General features: G+C 43.3%; 1 protein-coding gene across 5 annotated transcripts in view; it reads left to right on the top strand.

The window, feature by feature from the left end:
• Positions 1-22418, top strand: part of PRDM10 (PR/SET domain 10) — a 76817-nt gene that overhangs the window by 33028 nt on the left and 21371 nt on the right. For all 5 annotated transcript variants that reach the window (XM_081889751.1, XM_081889750.1, XM_081889752.1 and 2 more), the window contains 7 exons: positions 2778-3015; positions 4375-4616; positions 6053-6256; positions 8866-8938; positions 10173-10290; positions 11538-11667; positions 12634-12858. In XM_081889751.1, the coding sequence (XP_081745877.1) occupies positions 2778-3015; positions 4375-4616; positions 6053-6256; positions 8866-8938; positions 10173-10290; positions 11538-11667; positions 12634-12858 (1230 nt within the window). The remainder of the gene's footprint in view (positions 1-2777; positions 3016-4374; positions 4617-6052; positions 6257-8865; positions 8939-10172; positions 10291-11537; positions 11668-12633; positions 12859-22418) is intronic.

Genomic DNA, 22418 nt, shown 5'->3' with positions numbered 1-22418 from the left:
GCTTGAAAACTGTTTTATTTCCCAAGGTCCTTGTGGTCTGGTTTTAATTTGACTCTCCTTTTTTAAAAAAACTGTCTGCTGCATCTTTTGTGTGCTGTATTACTATTTTATTTCTTTCCTTTTTTGTAGTTAGCCCCCTTGGGGGAACTCGTTCATAAAGGTGGATATAATTTAAAAACAATCAAACTTGTGTAATTCATAGGACTAGATAAAATAAGCTGCATATACAGTAAAAATCTACCTCTGAGTGGCTACGGATCAGGGAATTTAGCAGAAACTCTAAAACTGCTCAACAGAGTTACACTAAGATCAGGTCAAAAGCAACCAAGTAATATTAATTTTTTACAATTAAATAATAATGACGATAAGAGATAACTGATTCATTCATGGCCAGTCATGGTAGATTATTATTATTATTTTTTAAAAAAACCGCAACTGATAACTTAACCAGAAATTCTCACCTGGTAAATTATGCTCAACTGTCTTTTGAACATTTACCTGTGTCAGTACAGAAAGGATTGACAGTGGTAGGCAAGCTGGATTACAGATTGCCTATCTGCCATTGAGGAATTCCTATAATAATAATATAATAATAATAATATTTTTTTATTTATACCCCGCCCTCCCCAGCCAAGGCCGGGCTCAGAGTGGCTTACAAGCAATAATAAAAACAAGTTGAATGATTACAACTTAAAAACAAAATTAAAATACAACATTAAAAAAAATTAAAAATTGAAACATTAAAGCGTTTTTGAAACTATAAGCGTTCTCAGAACATGGTTTGGAAAATGCTGATGTGCATTCTATACTTTTGCAGTCATGCCACACCCTCAGGGAGTTCTGTTATTTAGTGCAAAATTCAGCATTCCAATAAGCTGTTATAAAAAGCAATAACAGCAAACCCTGCAGGTTTCTAGTCCTTATTGGGTTTTTTTAAAATGTATTTTTATTAAAGATTTTCTTGATTTACAAAAGTCTAGTCCTTATTGTTGACTGTGAAGATAAGCTTAAATAGACATCTGGCAAATGCCTTGTGGAATCTCAGAAGCCAGCATTCCTGCAGCTAGTCTGTGGGGACTTCATTCATCTGCGTCCCACTTTATTCTCCAGCTAGGCCTAGAAGAAGTATAATAAACCAGCATAGGCAGATTTTTATTCGCACCATGTATTCGGATTGAAGAATTTAGCATAATTTATTCAGCTCACAAATTTATTTGTTCGTTTGTTTATTTGAAAAAGCAGCATTTTGGCTACCTTGACCCAGAATTTGGGTTCATTTTATTTAAATGCCAAATATACATAGCTCTAAGCATGCCTAGCACTGAGGTTTCACTTCTAACTTATTGAAAGACTGTAATGCTTTGTGACGTGTGTGTTTGTGTGTGTGTGTGTGTGTTTGTAGCCTGTTCCTTAAGCTCTCTTACAGCAATTCCCTTCCCCCTACACACACACCTATTATACCGATTTCTGCCTCATCTGCAGTGCACTATGGGCATTTAACTCTTCTCTTCATAGAAAATAAAATATAACACTCTTTAAAATTAGAGCACCCGTTGCCCTTAAGCAGTTAGGAGGTTGCTTTTTCTTACAAAGGTTTTAGATTTTAATTAGCTAGTCTCTTAACCGAACCCTGTGTTTTGAGTGCATTGGTGTTGTTTTCTCTGGCTTTCATGGAGTGAGAAAATTATAGCCAGGACCATTTTGAGGGCATATTTTAATGTCAAACTAATTAAAGCAGAAAATGGAGACCCTGGGTGGCTTCACTTGGAGATGGAATAAGGAAAGGTGTAAGCTGAGTTGCAAAAAGCCTTTCTGGGGAGCCAAAGGTTTTTCTGATTTAATGCCGCCTTCTTGCCAGTCTCCATCATTATTAGTGCGCTGAATACTTTTTGCAAGGCTTAATAAGACGCTAGTCTCGTGAAAGCAGAGACCTCTCACTGTTCTCTCACTTTACAGCAAATAGACCTGAGACGGTGACTTGGCTCAAGATGCCGACTCTGTTGACGCTTGCAAAAGCATTTGAAGCCAGCTGTTGTAGAATCAAGTGTAACACTGTCCACCAGACCCTTAATAGTTCTGAGATATATTTTCACACACTTAGTAAAGTTCCCCACCTGGCAATTGTCTCCTATGCCTGAACAATGTGGAGAGTGATCTACATGAGATCTGAGCCCACCTGTAGTCAGAAATGTGGCAGTGTCCAATGGCAGCAGGGCAGCTTAAAGAGCAAACTAAAGCCTGTGTGATCCACCCTGTGCTATCCTCCAACACTTCTTTTCTTCCCCTAGTGTCCACTCCCCAAGGCAGCTGCCTCCATTGCCCTGATGGTAGGGCTGGCCCAGCATGCATCCCTTTCAACATTCAGTGTGGCAGTAGAGGATTCAGCTGCCCTGCTGCCTGCCACCCATCTCTCACATCACCCAGTTGTCCTACTTGCTATAGGCAAAAATTAAAGCCCTGCTTAGGTATACCTGGTCTTCTCCAAATTTGGATCATCTCCAACTAACTTCTCCTGAGAACAGACCCATTTAAATGAATGAACCTGAGTTAGTCATGCTTGTTGTTTATTTGTTTCATAAATTTAGCACACCGCTTGATTGTAAAAACAAAAACAAAACAAAACTCAAAGCAGTTTGACTTCCCTGGGTTTATTCTGAGCAGGGCTAGCAAGGGGTACAACCCCGGATGCCACTGGTATTAGCTGAGATATGATCACTATTATTTTCTGGTTTGCTGTTCTGGATCACAGCACATTTTTGCTGATTTCCCCTCCCTAGGTATCAATACCAGTGCACAGCCAAGTTTTGCCTCCTATGGAGGCCGTGGATGAGTCTGGTCCTCTAGAACCTTTGCACAACCCAATAAGTGATACGGAAGCGAAAGAGGAAAACGATGAGGATGATGAGGATGATGATGACGACGAGGATGAGGAAGATGAGGAAGAAGAGGGAGAAGATACCGACATGGATGAATGGGATCCAGATCCACCTCATCCCTTTGACCCAAATGACCTGTGTAAGCATTCGAGGGTGTCTTGTTTTTGCTATGCCTCTTCTCCCTTTCATTGGCTTACCACTGCAATATGGGAATGAACCCAAAGCCTTTTCATTTGAATTGCACTCCAGGAATCGGTACTTGGAAGCAAGGGGAGTGTGAAACTAGCATCACTGAGCCAGAAAAGTAGGGTCACTCTTGTTGGATTTACTTTGTTTTTAGCTGAACCCTGAAATCTTATCAACCAGTGCCGGGCACCAAAGACAAACATTTGGAGTTAGAGAATATGGGAAGGGCCATAGCTGCATGGCAGGGCATTTGCAGAAGTCCCAGGTTCGGTCTCTGACATCTCCAGGTAGGACTAGACACAGATCCATGCCAGAGACCCTCCGAGAGAAACTGCCAGTCAGTGCAGACAATACTGAGCTTGGTGGACTAACGATCTGATTTGGTGTGAGACATCTTATGTTCCCATGGCAAGTTGTTTCTGAGCACCTTCTGACTCTAGAAATAGATTTTCGGTACTGGAACCGAGCTCACAGTCCAGTCCACTTACTCCTGGTTAGCTTTCTGCATTTTAGCAGCCCAATAAAGATGGCGATGGTTGTTTAGTTGCTACTGTTGTTAAACTATTGGGAATCAAGAAAACTGTGGCAATCTACTACAAATTACCCAGAGATCTACAAATAGATCCTGTCTACTTAGTCAGCTGCTCGCAGTGGCCTAAGTCAGGATCTAGCGCAATGCTACTAGTGCTGGCACAAGCTGCCTCCTCAGTACCAGTGGGTGGGTGAGCCAAGAACCGTTTATTCATCTGAATTGTGCAGGGAGGTTGTGGAGGGCAGAGGGGAGAGGAAGGCAGTGGAACAAACCAAGTGGACTGGGGTACTTTCCTCTGAGCTTTGCTACAATATTTCCCTGTTGGAATCTTTAGGGCAAAGCTCTCAGCATTAAAAGTCAATAACCAGGTGCTGCTACTTCTCAGGAGAGGAGGAGAATATTTCCTCCACTATCCCAGAGATCCAACTGATCTGGACATGGAATGATTCCAACTAAGCTCATGAGATTGAGGATTTGTGCAGTAGGGACAACCCTTTCAAACAATAGGTGTCCTTTAGCTACTCTGAATGTGGAGGCCTTCGTTGCTTGAATTTGGTGGAGAGTTTCCAGGTTCTGTGCCTCCGGCTTCTAATATATAAATTAAGGTTACCAGACGTCCCCGTTTCCCATTGACAGTCCCCGGATTTACAGATCAGTCCCCATACAGAACCCATTGAAGTTGAAAAGTGTCTCTGGATTCATTGGGAAAAAAATCTGGTAACCTTAATATAATGTGGGACTGTGTCATGTATTCTTCTCCTGTCCAATTATGTCTTTCAGGGTGTGAAGAGTGTAATAATGCACACCCCTCAGTTTGCCCAAAGCATGGACCCTTGCACCCGATCCCAAACCGGCCTGTATTGACCAGAGCAAGAGCCAGCCTTCCCTTAGTGCTTCACATAGACCGATTCCTGGGAGGAGTGTTTTCCAAGCGGCGCATTCCCAAGCGCACACAGTTTGGCCCTGTGGAAGGACCCCTGGTCAGGCAGTCAGAGCTTAAAGACTGCTATATCCATCTAAAGGTAAAGAGGCACCACACATTTGCCGTGCGACCGACGCATTTCAAGACACACATTTTGTGCAGTATAGTAATTTCCCTGGAAGGAACTCCAGGGACTCACAAGAAATGGGATCAACATGACTATGTGATCATACACATCCAGTACGCAGTGGAAATAGAGGAGAGGTAATACATTTCATGTAGTTCCAGAAGCATCTTGGCATTCATTATGCAGGAATCCCACTTCCTTATGGAGAACTAGCTCATAACGATCAGGAGCAACAATAAGTCTTGTGCTAAATAAAAGACTGATTGTTGTGGCATGAGCTTTAGAAGACAAGAGCCTACTTCATGAGATACACAAAGTGAAAACAATGGGCATAAATTTCTGTCTATACGTAGATGCATAGGTCACTGACTCACAGAGGTATTGAAATCGCTCTGGTACTTGGAAGTGAGAGTTCTATAGCCTCTTTGGGTTTCAATTTTCGGGGGGGGGGGGGGAACGACTCACAGTGACAGCAGGAAGCATAGATCCCTGCAGACGGAATTCAAGTTTCATTTAACAGCAAATGTTAGTGATGGGACTGAACTTCAAATCAAGGGGCTTCAAATTCCAGCTGTTCAAAAACACCTCCCTTGCAAAGCTTATGTCAGGTCAGGGCCAGCCCCTTCCAGAATTAGGGACCACCTCAACTCGCATTCATTTTTGCCTCCTCACCACAGCTGACCCCATCCATGACTTAAACTTGGGGAGGACTGGTCAAGCAGCCTCCATCAGGCCTTCCATGGTTGTCCCTTGGGTCATGGCACCCTTGAAAGTGTTTGTGTGTTGTGTGTGTGTAAATGCACATACATATTATTATTATTATTATTATTATTATTATTATTATTTTGTATGTGCTAACTTGCCAAAATTGTGTGTTTGTGTGTAGATAGATGAATAGATGGATAGATAGATAGACAGACAGGCAGGCAGACAAACAAACAGACAGACATATATGCATGTGTGCTCACACAAGCAGAGGCCCAGTGCACTTAAAAAATGACTGTTTTGCAAGATGACTTCAAAAAGTTGAAAGCATAGATTGCATTCTTGAATCAATCAGCTGAAATAAATGACTTGAGATAAAGTAATCTATGCTAAGCCCACAGATGTAAATGGGTTCAGGTATACTCAGTCCTGCAGGTTAACACAATTTCACCTGTGAGATAATAACTCTTTGTAATGACTTCACCAACCTAGACTATGATGCAAGCTAACAAAAGCTGCTGACAAATCTGCCAGTCTTCAGCAGCTTCATGCTCTGTCTGCCCTGTAAACCTTTTTTCTTCTTCTAATTACCTGGATTCACGATGCAAACTGTTTCTTCCATTGTGGACACAGCAGCCACATCTCACCGACATCCTCTGTTTGTGTGTGTACGTTTATAGATAATATATTTTATCTTGCCTTAGGTGTCCCTTGACAAAGGTGACAGAAAAGACCGGGGTCTGCAGGAGGATCTCTGGTTTGAACTGTCTAGCGAGGCTCTTTGCAACTGGATGATGTTTGTGCGGCCAGCCCAGAATCACCTGGAGCAGAATCTGGTGGCCTACCAGTATGGCCACCATATTTATTACACAACGATTAAGAATGTGGAGCCCAAACAGGAACTCAAGGTATGGGGCAACCTGCATTATATAGCTTCTTTTTGCTGAGTCAAACGGCACAGCTTCCCAACCTGCTAGAAGGGTTCCCTCCTACTCAGCAGAGAGATAAAGCCTTAGGGCTTGATTTATTCATTCATAATTCCCATGGTTCTTGTTCTGAGAGGTCTACCCTATCTGTACAACCATGGCATTCCAGGGGGTATGGGCGACATGTTTAGTTATCTGTATTGAATCACTATAGGATAATGAACCTGCCAGAAATAACAGCCCATTTGATCACTTATGCTGGAAATGTGGGTCAAGAATTCTTGATCTTTCTTGGGTTTGTTGACTGTTGGTTCACTCCAACCACTGATTCACCTTGAACGTGTAAGCAAATTGGAGGTTGAGATGAGTCTGATATCCTGCACCTCCTGTATGCACTGAAGCATCTTGGTTTACTTTTAATTGTCTCTCCCTTTCCCCCTTTGTGGCACTTTCCCCTGCCTGCCCATGAATGGGATTGGCTTTTCTCAACTAATGAGGCACCATTTACTTCAATCAGCGTACCTCCGAGATTTGCAGTTTGGCCTGTGCGTGTGATAATCTGACTTTTCTGCTTGTGATTCCAATCACCACGAAGTTATTTTTATCCCATGCTTAAAACAAATCAAGTGGAACTTGGAACAGTTGAGAGAATGGCTTTTTATATTAAGCTTACAGCTTGAGATCTGGAGGGCAGTCAAAAGATGAGTGCCGCCATCTGGGCTTTTCCTGTTTCTTGCCTTCTCCACTTCCTTTTCTGCCTTGTGCCTTAATCCTGCAAGTCCTTGAAATGTGCAAGATCTTGACAGGACCAAGAAGGAATCTGTAGTGTGTGATCCAGCATCGGCTCTTGACTTGCCCACCCCCTCCCTCTGTCCACAGAATACGAGCCAACTCCTAGGGGCTGAGGTCCCTTTGCCTCCAAATGAAATATTTGAGGGCCCTGTACCCCCCCCAAAAAAAGTTAATGGGCATTGCCATTCAAATAGTGTGCATGTGTCGTGTCATGTGACCTATTATATGGGGCAGGGTTTACCTGCCTCCCCTCCCCCAATATTTTATTCAGGTTGGCACCCCTGGTCCACAGGATGCTGGAGATGATGCTGTGGACTACACTCCCCCCATGTGAATTGTCCTTCTGGACATGTTCTGGACATGCCTTTATCTCATTTTGAACCCTATAATGCATTACGCAAGTGCAGCCACTAGAATTACAGTTAGTAGTGTTTTATTGTTTCCAACTGTTTTTAATGGGTTTCCTGGAGAACACATGAAAGATGTAATCCAAGACACAAAAGAGAGTCATGTATTATTCCCCCTTCCTCCCCACAGTATAACTTACGGCATTTTGGAAAGTGCTTGCCCCTCCTGCCATACTTTCACTATTGTGACAATCAGTGAATAAGGATTTGTGATTGAGTCGAACCACTCAGCCACACTGTCTGTGCAATAAGATGAAATAAATTGCTATAGTAACAGCCTCTTCAGAATATTCATGGCTCGGCACACTTAAAAGGCCTCTTGACACTTGTACAAAAAAAAATCACTTTTGGAGCTATTAAAGACATGTGTACTTGAATTTATCTCTTTCTCTTTCATGTCAGTGTCACCCATGTATAAAATGAATGATAAAATGCTAGCTGATTCAAGTGAGAGCCAGTGTGGTGTAGTGGGTAGACTTTATTTGTTACTAGAACTCCCCAAGATCCACTCACTGGAGCCTAGTGCAAACAGCATATTTGGAATTATATAATCTTGAGCCTGTGGGTTTTCTTTGAGTACCACAATTGAACTCGCAGTCCTTCTGCACACAAAAAATTACTCTTGCTTACCCTCATCCCAGCTTTTCATTTTATTTCAGCTGTATAATTTGGGCAGCAGGGGTGGGTGGAATCATTTTGTTGTTGTCATTGTTAAACAATTGGGAGTCTGAAATCTTTGCAGATCTATCAGTAGATCCTATCCCACCGTCTGCCCAGATGTGTTGTAGTGAATTGAGGTGGGACACGGGTGGTGCTGTGGTCTCTTGGGCTTGTCGATCGGAAGGTTGGCGGTCCAAATCCCTGCGAAGGATGAGCTCCCGTTGCTCTGTCCCACCTCCTGCCAACCTAGCAGTTCGAAAGCATGCCAGCGCAAGTAGATAAATAGGTACCGCTGTGGCGGGAAGGTAAACGGCATTTCCGTGCCTTCTGGCACTCGTCACAGTGTTTCATGTGCCAGAAGCGGTTTAGTCATGCTGGCCACAGGACCCGGAAAGCTGTCTGTGGACAGACACCAGCTCCCTCGGCCTGTAAAGCAAGATGAGTGCCACACCCCATAATCACCTTTGACTGGACTTAACTGTCCAGGGGTCCTTTACCTTAGTGAACTGAGTGTCAGACTTGGACCAGGATGACAAGGCTTGGAGTCACTGCTCACCCAAGAAGCTTTCTTAGCAATGCTGGGAGGTCACTATCTCCCGGACAGGATGGCCTCTGCGTATGCTGCCCTCAGTTCCTTGGTGGAAGAGCAGGATATAGCTGAGATAGACAAGCAGTTATTTTTTTAGATTCTCCAGTGAAAATTCTAATTAATCCCATGTGAATTTGCTGCAGGTGTGGTATGCTGCTTCGTATGCTGAATTTGTCAATCAGAAAATCCATGATGTATCTGAAGAGGAAAGGAAAGGTATCTATCTCCTTTTCACTTTTCCAGTTGATTGTTTAAATCATAGAGTATATTGCAGCACTGAATTAGCACTAGCAGGTGGAATTTTGCATGCCTAGCTCCAGCTAGACTCAAATAATAATTGGATTTAGGTTAAGGCTTCATTGCCAAGTTTTGTTTGTTGTTAAATATGCTTCTGCATAATTAGTGGTACACATGAAAAGAGGCTGCCTTTTATTGATGCACATGGTAATAGCTGCTGTTGGCAAACATGGCCTGCAATTGAAGTACCCCCCAAAATCCCCCTTTTCGTTCCCATCACTATGATGGATGGTGCACAGACACTATTAGATCGAGTCCTTATGCAAAAACGGAGCTTGAAAACAAATATAAGTTCTAGTTGCTTCATGGAAAGATTGATAGAAACAAAACCTCAGAAATCTAGTCTGATCTACAGACTGAGCTGTTCACTGTCTGTGATTCACTGTGGTGCAGAATTTGCACTTACTTTAAAACAAAAATTCAAGCATCTAGTTCTCATGATTGAGATAGGTTTGAAAATGTGCTGATCCTGGGTTCAATCTATGCAGTTCATGTATATTTCAAGCAATATGTGCAGTAACCATATTCAATTGGCTGCTAGTATTTTCCAAAGCTGCAAGAGACAGGAGCAAAGACCCTGCTTGATTTCCTAACTTTCCTTCTTTCATTCCAGGCATGTCCTCCCACCCATTCCCATCCCTCCTGCCCTTGGTAGTCTTATACATTTAATTCCTGTCCTCTCCTGGCCAAAAATCCCATGTTATGCAAAAAACAAAACAAAACTCCGAACCACCATTGAATTCAGAGTAAAATATTCAAACTGAGTTTATGCAAAATAAATGTTGTAGGAGTGAATAATTTATTTGGAGTGCAGAATTTAAGTTATAGCAACAGCCAGAAAGGCTTTTTCTAGTAGGTAAACTACAGAGCAACTGAGCACTTCTGTAAGGTGTAAGAACAAGAGGGAATGGAGATGTAGTATTCCCTGTCTTCTTATAATCTTCTCTGTCCTTCTGTGTGCCTAACCCATGTTTAGAGGGGAATAAAATACAGACTATGAGCAAAAGGTGTGTAGAGAATATTCCTTAGTCATTCTGATCTCTGTAGCCCCCTGAAAGTACAGAGGATGGAGGGGGGAGTCTTTGGTAGAAATCTGAAAAGCTTGGTGGCGTCTGAAGTTTTCCTTATCGATTGGTCTAACTTGAAAATGCAGTTCTCCGAGAGCAAGAAAAAAACTGGCCATGTTATGAGTGCAACCGACGGTTCATGAGCTCAGAGCAGCTCCAGCAGCACCTGAACTCCCATGATGAAAAGCTGGATTTCTTCAGCAGGTATTTATAAGTGTTCAGAAGCTCAGCTTTTCAAAGCTGAGTTGTTCCTTGCAGGTTCTTGTTTGAAAGCACACACACACACACACACAGAGAGAGAGAGAGAGAGAGAGAGAGAGAGAGAGTTTGATTTCCTAAGAAGAATGTACAGAGACTATTTTCTCCTGAAGGTTGTGTGCCACAATCTCCTGAGCTCAAAGGTGAGAGCCCCTTTCTCCAGTAATGGGCTGGATTGCTCTTGTGCCACGTAGAAGCGAGTGGGGCACATTTATGTATTGCAGAAGTTCAAAAGGTCAGGACCCCAACCAGTTAACTAAACGGCAGAATGGCCTTTAATGTCCACATGGAGTGTGTGCCCTCCTTGACTACAGGAGTGCTATTGTATTTGTTTCCTTCTTTCAGGCCTCTCCCCTTTGCCCAAGGTCCATTTGGGACTGGGAGGCTGGTAGGTTGCCGCTCACCTCTGGAATCTCCCATGCTGCATAGCGGGAGATAGAGGATGTGCTCAGGGATCATTCTAGGGTTTCATAAGTCGACCCATGTCCCGAACAATCAAAACCCAGAAGTGAGTGTTCCGGCTTTCTAACGTTCTTTTGGAAGCCGAATGTTCAACGGGGCTTCCACGACTTCTGCAGGAAGCTCCACTTTGGTTTTTGAACATTTTGGAAGTCGAATAGACTTCCAGAACGGATTCCGTTTGACTTTTGAGGTACGACCGTATAGCCTCCAGTTGCCTCCAGTGCTGGTCATATTCAGAGTAGCCCCCTTGAAATAAATGAACATGGCTAAGTTAGGCACATTCATTCCAGTGGGTCTACTCTGAGTAAAGCCAAATTGGATACAACCCTTTGATGGAATGAAAGAATGGGGCAATTTCAGGAGATATTTGGGGCCACATTAAATGAGGATGTGACCCAGGGGCTGCAAGTTGCTCACCCGTGATCTAAACTGACATTTTCATGTTTACAACAGTGATCTGGACTATGTTCCAGGGCATATCCCTGGATACCAGATGCTGAGGGCAAACAAGAAGGGAGGGTTATTGTCTTTCTGGCATGCTACCTGGAAGCCTCTGGCTGTTCATTTCTGAAAGCCCCATTGTACAGCCTGTTCCCATGTTTCACCACAGGAATATGTGTCTTTGGCACCTGATAGAAGTCTGAAAGACTTTTGCTAAATTGTCTGGACCCATGAGACTTAGGAATACAGATCGCTCCCCTCTCTAACTCAGTTTCCTATATATTTTGCAGAGCAAGAGGCAGAGGTCGTGGAAGAGGAAAACGAAGATTTGGACCAGGCAGGCGACCGGGTCGCCCTCCTAAATTCATGCGCTTAGAAGTAACAAGCGAAAATGGAGGAAAATGTGCGGAAGGGACACAGGTATCGTTTGGTAGCAGCAGGCAAAGGAGTTTCCAATGAAATTGGGAGCATGAGTTTGCTTAACTGCCTTCCTGATCATTCCCCCAGTCCATATAAAGTTGACTCAGAACTAGCCTGGGAAGGGATATCTCAGTAGCCTCTGTGATCAATGAATTTCCAGTGCTGAACACATACAAGGGATGTTGAAGTTGCATCAGAAATATCCTCAGCAGCATTTGCCCATCGGCAATTCTGTGCTGCAAAAAATTAGCAAAACAAGGAGAACTATCTTAAATTGTCACGCAGTATACAAATTTAATAAATAAAATAAAAAACCATGCCCCTTCTTTTTCTGATATGAAATGGACCTTGTTCTGCAAAACCAGCACAGCCTAACTGTCATTGCTATACCAGCAGCAGCTAGACTGGTGACTGGGGGCGGCCGCCGAGACCACATAACACCGGTCTTGAAAGACCTACATTGGCTCCCAGTATGTTTCTGAGCACAATTCAAAGTGTTGGTGTTGACCTTTAAAGCCCTAAACGGCTTCGGCCTAGTATACCTGAAGGAGCGTCTCCACCCGCAACGTTCTGCCCGGATGCTGAGGTCCAGCGCCGAGGGCCTTCTGGCGGTTCCCTCACTGCGAGAAGCAAAGCTATAGGGAACCAGGCAGAGGGCCTTCTCGGTAGTGGCGCCCGCCCCGTGGAACGCCCTCCCATCGGATGTCAAAGAGATAAACAACAACCTGACATTCAGCAGACATCTTAAGGCAGCCCTGTTCAGGGAAGTTTTTAATGTGCGACATCTTAGTGTATTCTTGGTCTTTATGGAAGCCGCCCAGAGTGGCTGGGGAAAACCAGCCAGATGGGTGCGGTACAAATAAATAATAATAACAATAACAATAATAATAATAATAATAATAATAATAATTACCATAATATGGCGGGCAGCGATATGACCACCATCCATTTGATTTGCAATTTCAGGACTTGCTGCATTTCTCCAGCAAGGGGCAGTTTGATGAGGCTGGGCAAGCCACGCTGAACGGATTGGACCAACAGGAACAAACACCGGTGCCACAAGAGACGCCATCATCCTTGGATCAGCAGCCTGAGAGCCACCCTTTACAGCTCCAGCCGCATGAACAGACTGTGGTGGCTACCCAGAGCACAATGACAGCAGACGACATGCGGAGAGCTAAGCGTATCCGGGTAAGCGAAGAACTCAGCAGCTGGCTGGGGCTGTGTGTGCTCCCTGCGTGTCTGTGGGTTTACTGTTAAGGTCATCACCATTTTTACTGGCTCTGTTCGAACCCCTTTAGACAGCAGACTGATATGCAGAAGTTAAGCCGGCAATGTCCCCCACACCCCACCCCATAATTATATTTCCAGGCTTAAAAGGTTTTGTCTCCTTAATTAATGCATGTCAGGCTAATCTCTTAAAGAAAGGGTTGCCAATGTGCTGTGCTCCAGATGTTGCTGGACTTCAACTCTCATCATCTGTGCTGATGATTTATTTATTTAGATCATTTGTACACCACTCTAAAGCCAAAAAAGTTTCCCAGAACGGCATACATACAGTCTGTTAAAACCAGACAGTCCCTTCCCGCAGGCTTGCAATCTAATAAACACCATGGCCATTCTGGCTGGGGCTGATGGGAATGGTAGTCCGACAACATCTGTAGGGCACCATATTGACTACCCCTGCTCTAAGGCTCAGAAGCAGGGCTAGTAAGAATAATTGGTAGCCTTATTTGTAAGTGTGGAGTCCGGCATTTTGTGGAAAAACTGATGCCCCGAGAACCTCAGATTTCACGTTGTAAAACAAAGAGCTTTAGCCATTTTGGGGCACAGACTCAGACACCAGAAGGTAGAAGCTAATAGACCTAGCAGTCAGTGGCTGGAGTTTCAGTGCCCCAAATAACTTCCATAGCCATCTATGTTGGTTTATTTACCATACCTTTCCTCCCTATTCCTTTCATTATTTGCCTTCTCTTGCTCTCCTGCATCAAAAAGAAATTGTATGAAAATCTGTGTCTTCTAAACAGTAACTTTTGCCGGATAAGACATACATATTTAATATTCATACTTAATTTATATGGGGTATAGAATTAGTGTCCTTTGTTCAAAATTGGGGATGAGTGGTTTGCTGTAAAGTATGCACAGCCCCTCATTTGCCATTTTCCACTCAAGGTTTGATTTGCCTCTTAGTTACTGCTGACCTTTTACCCGAAATTGGTGTCAGCTTCTAAACTTCCTACACCCGACATTTCAGGCAGAGAACATCTCATCGCTCATAAAAAGAAGACAGACTTCGTGCTAAGAGATGGTTGCCTCTTTGCGGATGCTTGATTTGCCTGCTGGTTACTGCTGACCTTTTTACCTTAAATTGGTGTCAATCTCTAAACTTCTTGCGTGACATTTCAGGCTGAGAACATCCCACTGCCGCTGCAAAGACAAACTTCACACAAATTGCTCGGTGCCTCTCCTGATGCTAGGAGGAACTGGGCAGCAATTGAAGTTGATTAGATTCATGATGCTCAGCTAGTCCTTCCCGAGAATCTAGTGCATCCAGTCTGGCAGGCAGACGTATTCCAATCTGCCGCATGAAGTGGGGTGGACTAGCGGGCTGCTCGCAGCGCCATCTGTGTGTATGTCGCTGTGCTCTTGCTGTTGGAAGACATTGGCAAAGAGGCACCATGACCTTGGCCCATATCCATTTTTCCTTCGAAGGCAAAGATTTCGTTTAATGATAAAGTTCTTTTGCAGGGGGCTGCAGACCTTTGCGATATTAAAGCCTGCATTGAGAACTCTGTATACCAAAAACAAATTCCCTGAGCCCACGCTTTCTGGCAGCTGCGTACTACTCTTCTGTCAAGTTTAAGAGGGAAATTATTCAGACAAGTAAACCTCCAAACTGTTCAGTTGGAAGATCAGTTTGTGTAGCTTAAATACTTCTTTCCCCATCCTTCTTTCTGTGCGTAAGATTTTGGTTGCAAAAAGAAACAGCTGCAAACATGTTGAGCTTTCATTCGCTTGTAGCTTCAGGGGGCTGGCTTTTCTTTCTTTTTCAAAAAGTGTGTGGATGCCTTAAAGAAAGAGATTGAGCAAGATCTAAGTTAATTGCACCGGGGTGAATTCAACACCATCAAAGAACTTGCTCCACATGTAAGTTGGCATGTTAAGAGTACACCTTGGCAATGCTTCCTTATTGGCCGAAGAACATTCACCTCCCCCAATACAGAAATAGCAATGCATATCAAATAGGTTTTTTAAATATAATTTGTTTTACAAGAAGCTTTCTCGCATACTAAAGTGTATTTTTAAAAATCACTTGCTTTTTTTGCATAGCAAGTTTATCAGCTGTTTATCAACATTCCCTGAGAATCTTTTGACTTCACCTTCAAATGCATTGGGTTAGAATCTCTAATGGAATGTTGTGAGAAGTATCTGAGTATTCAAGGCCGGGTGTCGTTTTTAAATGCATCATTTATGTGAAAACATTTTGGAGGACTACATTATATAGGCATCTGTAGTCTGCTTGTGTATTTCGCATTGCAGCACGATTACACTTTGCTGTCTGCAGTTTCCATCTTCTGCTGTGTTAGTTGAGGCTCATTTGCTTGAGCCTCTCTGATGAGTTTTTTCCTTGGCAGTTTTGGCATGCCACATCTCGCCGTCTTCTTGCTGAATCCTGGCCATGCTTCCTCGTCATTCATGTTAGAAGATTCAGGGCAGACAAAAGAAAGCATTATCAACGCAGTGCATAGTCTAAACTATGGAATTTGCTCCCACAAGATGTTGTGATGGGTACTAACTTGGGTGGTGTTATAAGAGGATTAGACAAATTAATGGAGGAGAAGGCTAGCAAGGTCCACCAACCCTGACGGACAAATTCTTCCTCCATTGTATGTATGCTTCTGAATACCTTTTGCTGGAAACTTCAAGAGGGGAAAGTGCTGCTGTACCCTGCCAAGGCTCTTCGGGATGAAATTACAGATATACCTATGGGACACAGCAGAGGCACAGAAAAACAACAGCAGCCACCTGCTCCTTAGTTCTGAAAGGCCCCATTCTAGGAAAACACTTCTGTTGGGGCCCTATGGGGCTGCATTCAGCTAACCTTTACCTAGAGTAGACCCAGCGCAGTCTATAGCATATGCGCCGCCGGGGTGCAAAGATCCGCCCAGCGCCCCCAAATTTAGTTTTGCCCCCAAATTAACTTTTATTATACTTATGTCAGACACCACACTTAAACCTTATCTCTTGTCAAGCGCCGCCATTGTGAATGGCTAGCGCAGCGTGTCTTTGGTAAATGAGCGCAGAAAGTTGAAAGTCCTTTAGTGAAACAGTAGGTATACATTTCAGTATACCTAGGTATGTATGTATTTTGTTTTTCTAGCTTGATCAAAATTATTTATTATTTCATAACAGGTAGATAGTTAAGAGCTTAGGCGGCTTCAGCGGTGGGTGCTTGGCGCCCCCCAGAATTTTCCCCACACCCCTTGCACCCCTGGGTAAAGATGGCCCTGAGTAGACCCACTGAAATGAATGACCATGACTAACTTTAGTGCGTCTGCTCTGAGTAAAAGTTTGTTGAATGCAACCCTTAGTGTCTTAATTCTAGAATATCAGGCTACAAAAGCCCTTTTGTAATGGTTCCCTGCATAAGCTTCTGTTTTACAGTCTGATTTGTAACGGATATTTCTCCAATCTCACCCCCCCCCAGTGCTTTCTGCTCAGTTGGAAGTCCAGGCCTGTTTGGTTGGTGTGTGTTTTTACTCCCTCTGCCCTGCATAACTTCATAAAACTGCCTACCATGTCACTTCCTGTTAGCTTCCAATGGATTTGCTAGTCCCATTTTTCCTCCTGCTATTAGGTAACAGATTTCACCAGTCATTTTGTGGCTTGTATCATAGAAAACTAGGATGTTGGGCTAGAGCCCTTCTCCCTGACATGATGGCTTTCTGTTTGCATGGAAGGTATGTTATTTTTTCACACACGGAAGCATTCAAATATGTGCTTCCCCACATATGGCTTAAATAGTAATAGTCCTTGGGGAGAGTAGGCTGCATCACCTTATGTTTCCAAATGTGTAAGAACTTTTTCTCCAATTATTAGGCTTCTGAGGCAAATAATGAGCTGCCAGATTCTTTCCCAGAACAGCTATTTATAGCAGTACAGTGGTACCTTGGGTTACATACGCTTCAGGTCACATACGCTTCAGGTTACAGACTCCGCTAACCCAGAAATAGTACCTCAGGTTAAGAACTTTGCTTCAGGATGAGAACAGGAATTGTGCTCTGGTGGCGTGGCAGCAGCGGGAGGCCCCATTGGCTAAAGTGGTGCTTCAGGTTATGAACAGTTTCAGGTTAAGAACGGACCTCCAGAATGAATTAAGTACTTAACCTGAGGTACCACTGTATAGCTTTATACCCTTTCTCATATTCACCTGCTCAACAACCCTTTGAGGTGGGTTGCATATTATTCCCCTTTCCATTCAGGAGATAAAAGCTGAGGGGGGTAGTGACTGGCTTAAAGACACACAGGACTGGTTTACACAAGTTATGTCTACGAATGAGCTTCCTGACTATTCTGGATATGCATTTCCATGGGGGAGGTTTTTAGCAAGCAAACTGAGCAATCACAGATACAGCTGGCAGCAATTCCTGCAATTGCACTGGCAGAAAGAAAATGCTGCTGGGATTCCAAGAACCTGCCAGATATAGTTGTTATTGCTGTATTCAACATTTTTCCACGCAAGCAAGTGGCTGTGGAACATTAGGATTATTTGTAATTAGGCGGAAAAAGCCATATTTGACTCGGGCACCATCTGCACTACACACTACACATTTAAAGCACTTTTGAACCACTTTAAACTAATGGTTTCCCCCAAGGAATCCTGGGAATGGTTGTTTGTTAAGGGTGCTGAGAGTTGTTGGGAGCCACCTATTTTCCTCATGGAACCATCGTTCCCAGAGTTCCCTTGGAAGAGGAATTGTTCATTTAACCCAGTGATGGCCAAATTTGGCCCTCCAGCTGTTTTGGGACTACAATTCCCATCATCCTTGACCCACTGGTCCTGCTAGCTAGGGATCATGGGAGTTGGGAGTCCCAAAACAGCTGGAGGGCCAAGTTTGGCCACCACTGGTTTAACCAGTCTGGAAATTGTAGCCTTGGGAGGGAAGCAGGGGTCTCCTAACGACTCTCTTGAAAAACTACAGTTCCCAGGATTCTTTGGGGAAAGACACAGCTGCTGAAAGCAGCATCACGGGGCTTAAATGCATAGTGCAGATGGGACCGTGAGCTCATAGACTCCCTTGTACGGCTTGGGTGCTTCTTTAGGTAACCCAAAGGGAGTCTAAATTCTCCTTCTGACCATATCCCCTTGGGCATCATCAATTGCTACTCCGGACGGTGCTCTAACCATTGAGAGCAGTGCGAGGAGACAGATGTGTAAGAATGAGAGGGGGGAAACCAGTTTCCATGTAGCCCTTTGGATTGCAGCTATAGTATGCTGTGCAACAGCTGTCCCTCATACAGTGGTACCTCGGGGTAAGTACTTAATTCATTCCAGAGGTCCGTACTTAACCTGAAACTGTTCTTAACCTGAAGCACCACTTTAGCTAATGGGGCCTCCTGCTGCTGCCGTGCTGCCAGAGCACAATTTCTGTTCTCATCCTGAAGCAAAGTTCTTAACCTGAAGCACTATTTCTGGGTTAGCGGAGTCTGTAATCTGAAGCGTATGTAACCTGAAGCGTATGTAACCCGAGGTACCACTGTATAGCAGCAGAGGTAAATACTCTCTCTCTTTTATAGCCAGAACTGAAGGAGCCTAAACAGATTTCAACAAACATTTATGACCATGGGGAATGTTGCAGTGCCCTGCGCTGCCCTGCACCTTCTTTAAGAGGCTGAGTAGGACACCTGAAGGAGAGACCCTGGCAGGTGTTTCTCAAGCCCCAGCTCTACGCACCTGACAGGCACTTTCCAATTCCAAGCAGAGTTTCTGTCCATGTGGCATTAAACTTTCCTTCGCCACAGTTCAGTTGCACTGCTAACTTGGGAATGTGAAAGTGTTTCCACAAGCCTGACGTGTGGGGATGTGTGGTGCATGCTAATAACTTACATGGTTAAATACAGTTGCTTCCTCTGTCTCGCCCTGCGATTCCCCACCCCCCTCCTTGTTGGTATGGATCAGAATTAATATTTAATGTCTGAGAAGTAGAGTGGAAAACAGACAATGGTTAATAATAGAAGAGAAATTGCAGCCCGAGAGTGCAAATTTTCTTGGCTGTTTTCTCCCACTCGGTGGGGGTATATGGAGTCCTGCTGCCTTTTCAATCTTTTGCTGGGCTGGTGTCTTGTAATTGGAGATCGCATGTACAAAAACATAGAAATGGCTCCCACGCCAGCTACCTGCCAGCATCAAAATTCCTCTTTAATTACTGAAGCACGCAGGACACTTGGAAGCAAGGCTGCAAAACCAGCTGTGAACTGTTCCCACTGAAGCCAAAGCAGAGATTAAGAGAGATGACTCTGTTGCAATGGGTTAATCTGGAAGGACATAAGTGTGTGTGTATTGGATTTTTTTTAGTGCTATTTAACATGAACGTAAGTGGATACTAAGAGTGAAGGTACACATAGCATTTGAAGAGCAGTAGAGGTGGTGTGATAGCATCTTCACTGCCCTTCAAACACATGCTTTATTATTATTTTTTGTCCTAGACTGAGCTGTGAAGAAATAATGAAATGGTTCTACATGTTTTGGGTATAGGAAAGGTTGAACCAAGTGAAAGTCATTTCCTTTGTTTTAGGGAAACAAATGCTAATTGTGGTGGGTGCCTGTTGGTTTGCACCCACGACATAACAAATACGCTTCTCTCCCTTTCCCTTCCTGCATCTCAGAAAAGTCAGCCATTCTTGAAATTATTCTGATAATCTTTGGAATGCAAAAGACAGACACATGTGCCTCTCAATTAAACAAACAAAAAACTTGCAAGGTTGTGTGCTCGCCCACACAGAATTGCCCTGTGATATAGAAAGTGACTTGTTTTCTTCTTCCATCTAAAAAAAAACCCCACCAACCTTTTGCAGTGGATGGAGTGCATTTCTGTTTTCCACCATGTAGCAAACATCTGAATATTATTTTATTAAAAGAGCACTGAGGCTTTTATTGCAGCAACAAAGCTAACACCTTAGCAGCAAGGTTCCAATTTACCTTTTGGTTGGCTGTTTCAGTTTTGAGACTGAATAGGAGCCATGGTAACGGAAAGACTTTAGAAGAATCAACATTGACTATCCTAATGTTACATCTGTCTTTTCTGAAGAGTGCATAATTAAGATCTTGCACTAGCAGAAAACAAGATGCATTTCTCCCCAGTGTGGATAAATGGTTAAGTCCAAATCTGCAGTGTTGTTTGTGAGCATAGATAAAGTAGAGGTTAGTTGTTCTAGATTAACTCATTTGTGATGTGAAATCATGCATGTACCCTAAAAATTTCTTCACAGGGTGGGAAGAAGACTATTGTGGCTCAGTTCAATCTATATCCCATTAAGTTCATGCAAAAATTCCCCTTGCGTTTAGTGACTCTAAATCAACCCTGAATATTATACTGGAGGCATTAATTTTTACCTGTTGCCCTTTTTTAATTGTGATTCAAGGCTTGGTACAGTAAAATCTCCCTTTATTGCTATAATGAAGAGTAGATGTTACAACCTGCATACAGATTAAGTATAGCATGTATTTGTAATTGTATTTAAAGAGAAAGAAAAGGGACAAAATGGCTCCAAGAAAGGAGAAAGCTACAGACAAAAAACTCCATAATTACTTAAATGAGTTTTTTGTCACATGTATTAATGACAGCCAATTATCGTTAGTTTCTCTACTACTAAACACATTTTGTTCTCTGTGACTAAGTTTGATTAGCCTGTGTTTTCCCAAGTCTGAATAAGTAATGTTTTGTTTGTGGTTAATATTTTGCCTCACACTATCACTGTTAAGATTCATTTGGTTTCCAGAGATCATGAGTCATACTTAAAAGAAAATGATGGGTTTTCTAATGTACGTCTAATTAACAGAATGAAAACTGAATTTTTCTTTTTGCTCAGCTATACAAAACATTGAGAAGGAAAGAAGCAGTCCCAGAGCATTCAAGTTAGCATCTAAGGAGCTGCAGCTCTAGTGCCTAATCTATTGGATGCCTCCGATTTTGAATAATCTGGGAGACGAGTGCTTTCCCCCCTAGAAAAATAGGTACCAGTACTCACCATTAAGTTGTTACAATAAGTGCCACACTTTTTAACAACAAAAAAGAGGTTCCGGTATTCCGTATCCTTGAGTACCCCCTGGGGGAAAAAGCACTGTGGGGGAGGCAACCATTTAATTCTCAACATGATCCTTTGTTAGATTCAGCTGGAGTCTTGTGAAACCTTCGTAACAGTTAGCTGAAGCATTGCTTTCGTTGTCTGGCCAAAAGGATGAGTAACTTGCTTGCCTCTTGCAATTCTTGGACCAGAATCTGTCAAGCTTGGGGTGGGGTGGCTTTGGGTCTCCAGATATCGTTGTCCTACAACTCCTACCAGCTGTGATCACTAGGACCCTTGTACTTAACGGGACTGCCTCTCCTGGTATGTCCCGCAGAGGACCCTAAGGTCCATGAATAATAATAGCTGAAAGGTCCCAGACCCTAAGGAAGCCAGACTATCCTCCACCAGGGCCAGGGCTTTTTCAGTGATGGCTCCGACCTGGTGGAATGCTCTGTCCCACAAGACTAGGGCCCTGCAGGACTTAATCTCCTTCTGCAGGGCCTGTAAGACAGAGCTATTTCCGCTTGGCCTTCAATTTGAAATATCCTGATTCTCTATTCCCTTTTCCTTTTCCTCTTCTATGAAGAAACCCTTTCTGAGATCCCACATTTAAATTCTTCCCTGGTTTCCTTTGCTGGCCCTAGTAGTGATGATGATGATGATGATGATGATAATAATAATAATAATAATAATAATAATAATAATAATAATAATAATTTATTTATATCCCGCCCATCTGGCTGGGCCTCCCCAGCCACTCTGGGCGGCTTCCATAGAAACCAAAAATACAGTAAAATATCACACGTTAAAAACTTCCCTGAACAGGGCTGCCTTAAGATGTCTTCTGAATGTCAGGTAGTTGTTTATCGCTTTGACATCTGCTGGAAGGGCGTTCCACAGGGCGGGCGCCACTACTGAGAAGGCCCTCTGCCTGGTTCCCTGTAGCTTTGCTTCTTGCAATGAGGGAACCACCAGAAGGCCCTCGGCGCTGGACCTCAGCATCTGGGCAGAACGCTGGGGGTGGAGACGCTCCTTCAGGCTCTCCAACCAGCACAAGCTGTCCTAGCACGGTGTGTGTGTGTGGGTGTGTGGGTGTGTGGGTGTGTGTGTGTACTGACTGGGGTTTCCCCCCACCCCCCAAAAATGACCCCTGGATTTTTGAATTTTATTGATATTGATGCTTCATTTTATATTGTATTTTATGCTATTTTATGCTGTTTTTAAGTCGCATTTTAATCAATGCTTTATATTTGCTGTTAGCCGCCTTGAGCCCGGTTTTTAATAATAATAATAATAATAATAATAATAATAATAATAATAATAATAATAATAATATCTTTATTGTCATTGCCCCCTCTCAGGGACAACGAAATTACTTGGCTGCTCCATCCACCCAGATAGGGCACTCCACTCAAAATCAGAACAACTATAAAAACACTAATTAAAACAATATAATATAATAC

Source organism: Podarcis melisellensis (assembly GCF_964234715.1).
Source record: "Podarcis melisellensis genome assembly, chromosome: 15".
NCBI classification, from domain to species: domain Eukaryota; kingdom Metazoa; phylum Chordata; class Lepidosauria; order Squamata; family Lacertidae; genus Podarcis; species Podarcis melisellensis.
Note: the sequence above shows the minus strand (reverse complement) of the source record. Positions and strands in the feature narration are given on the sequence as shown.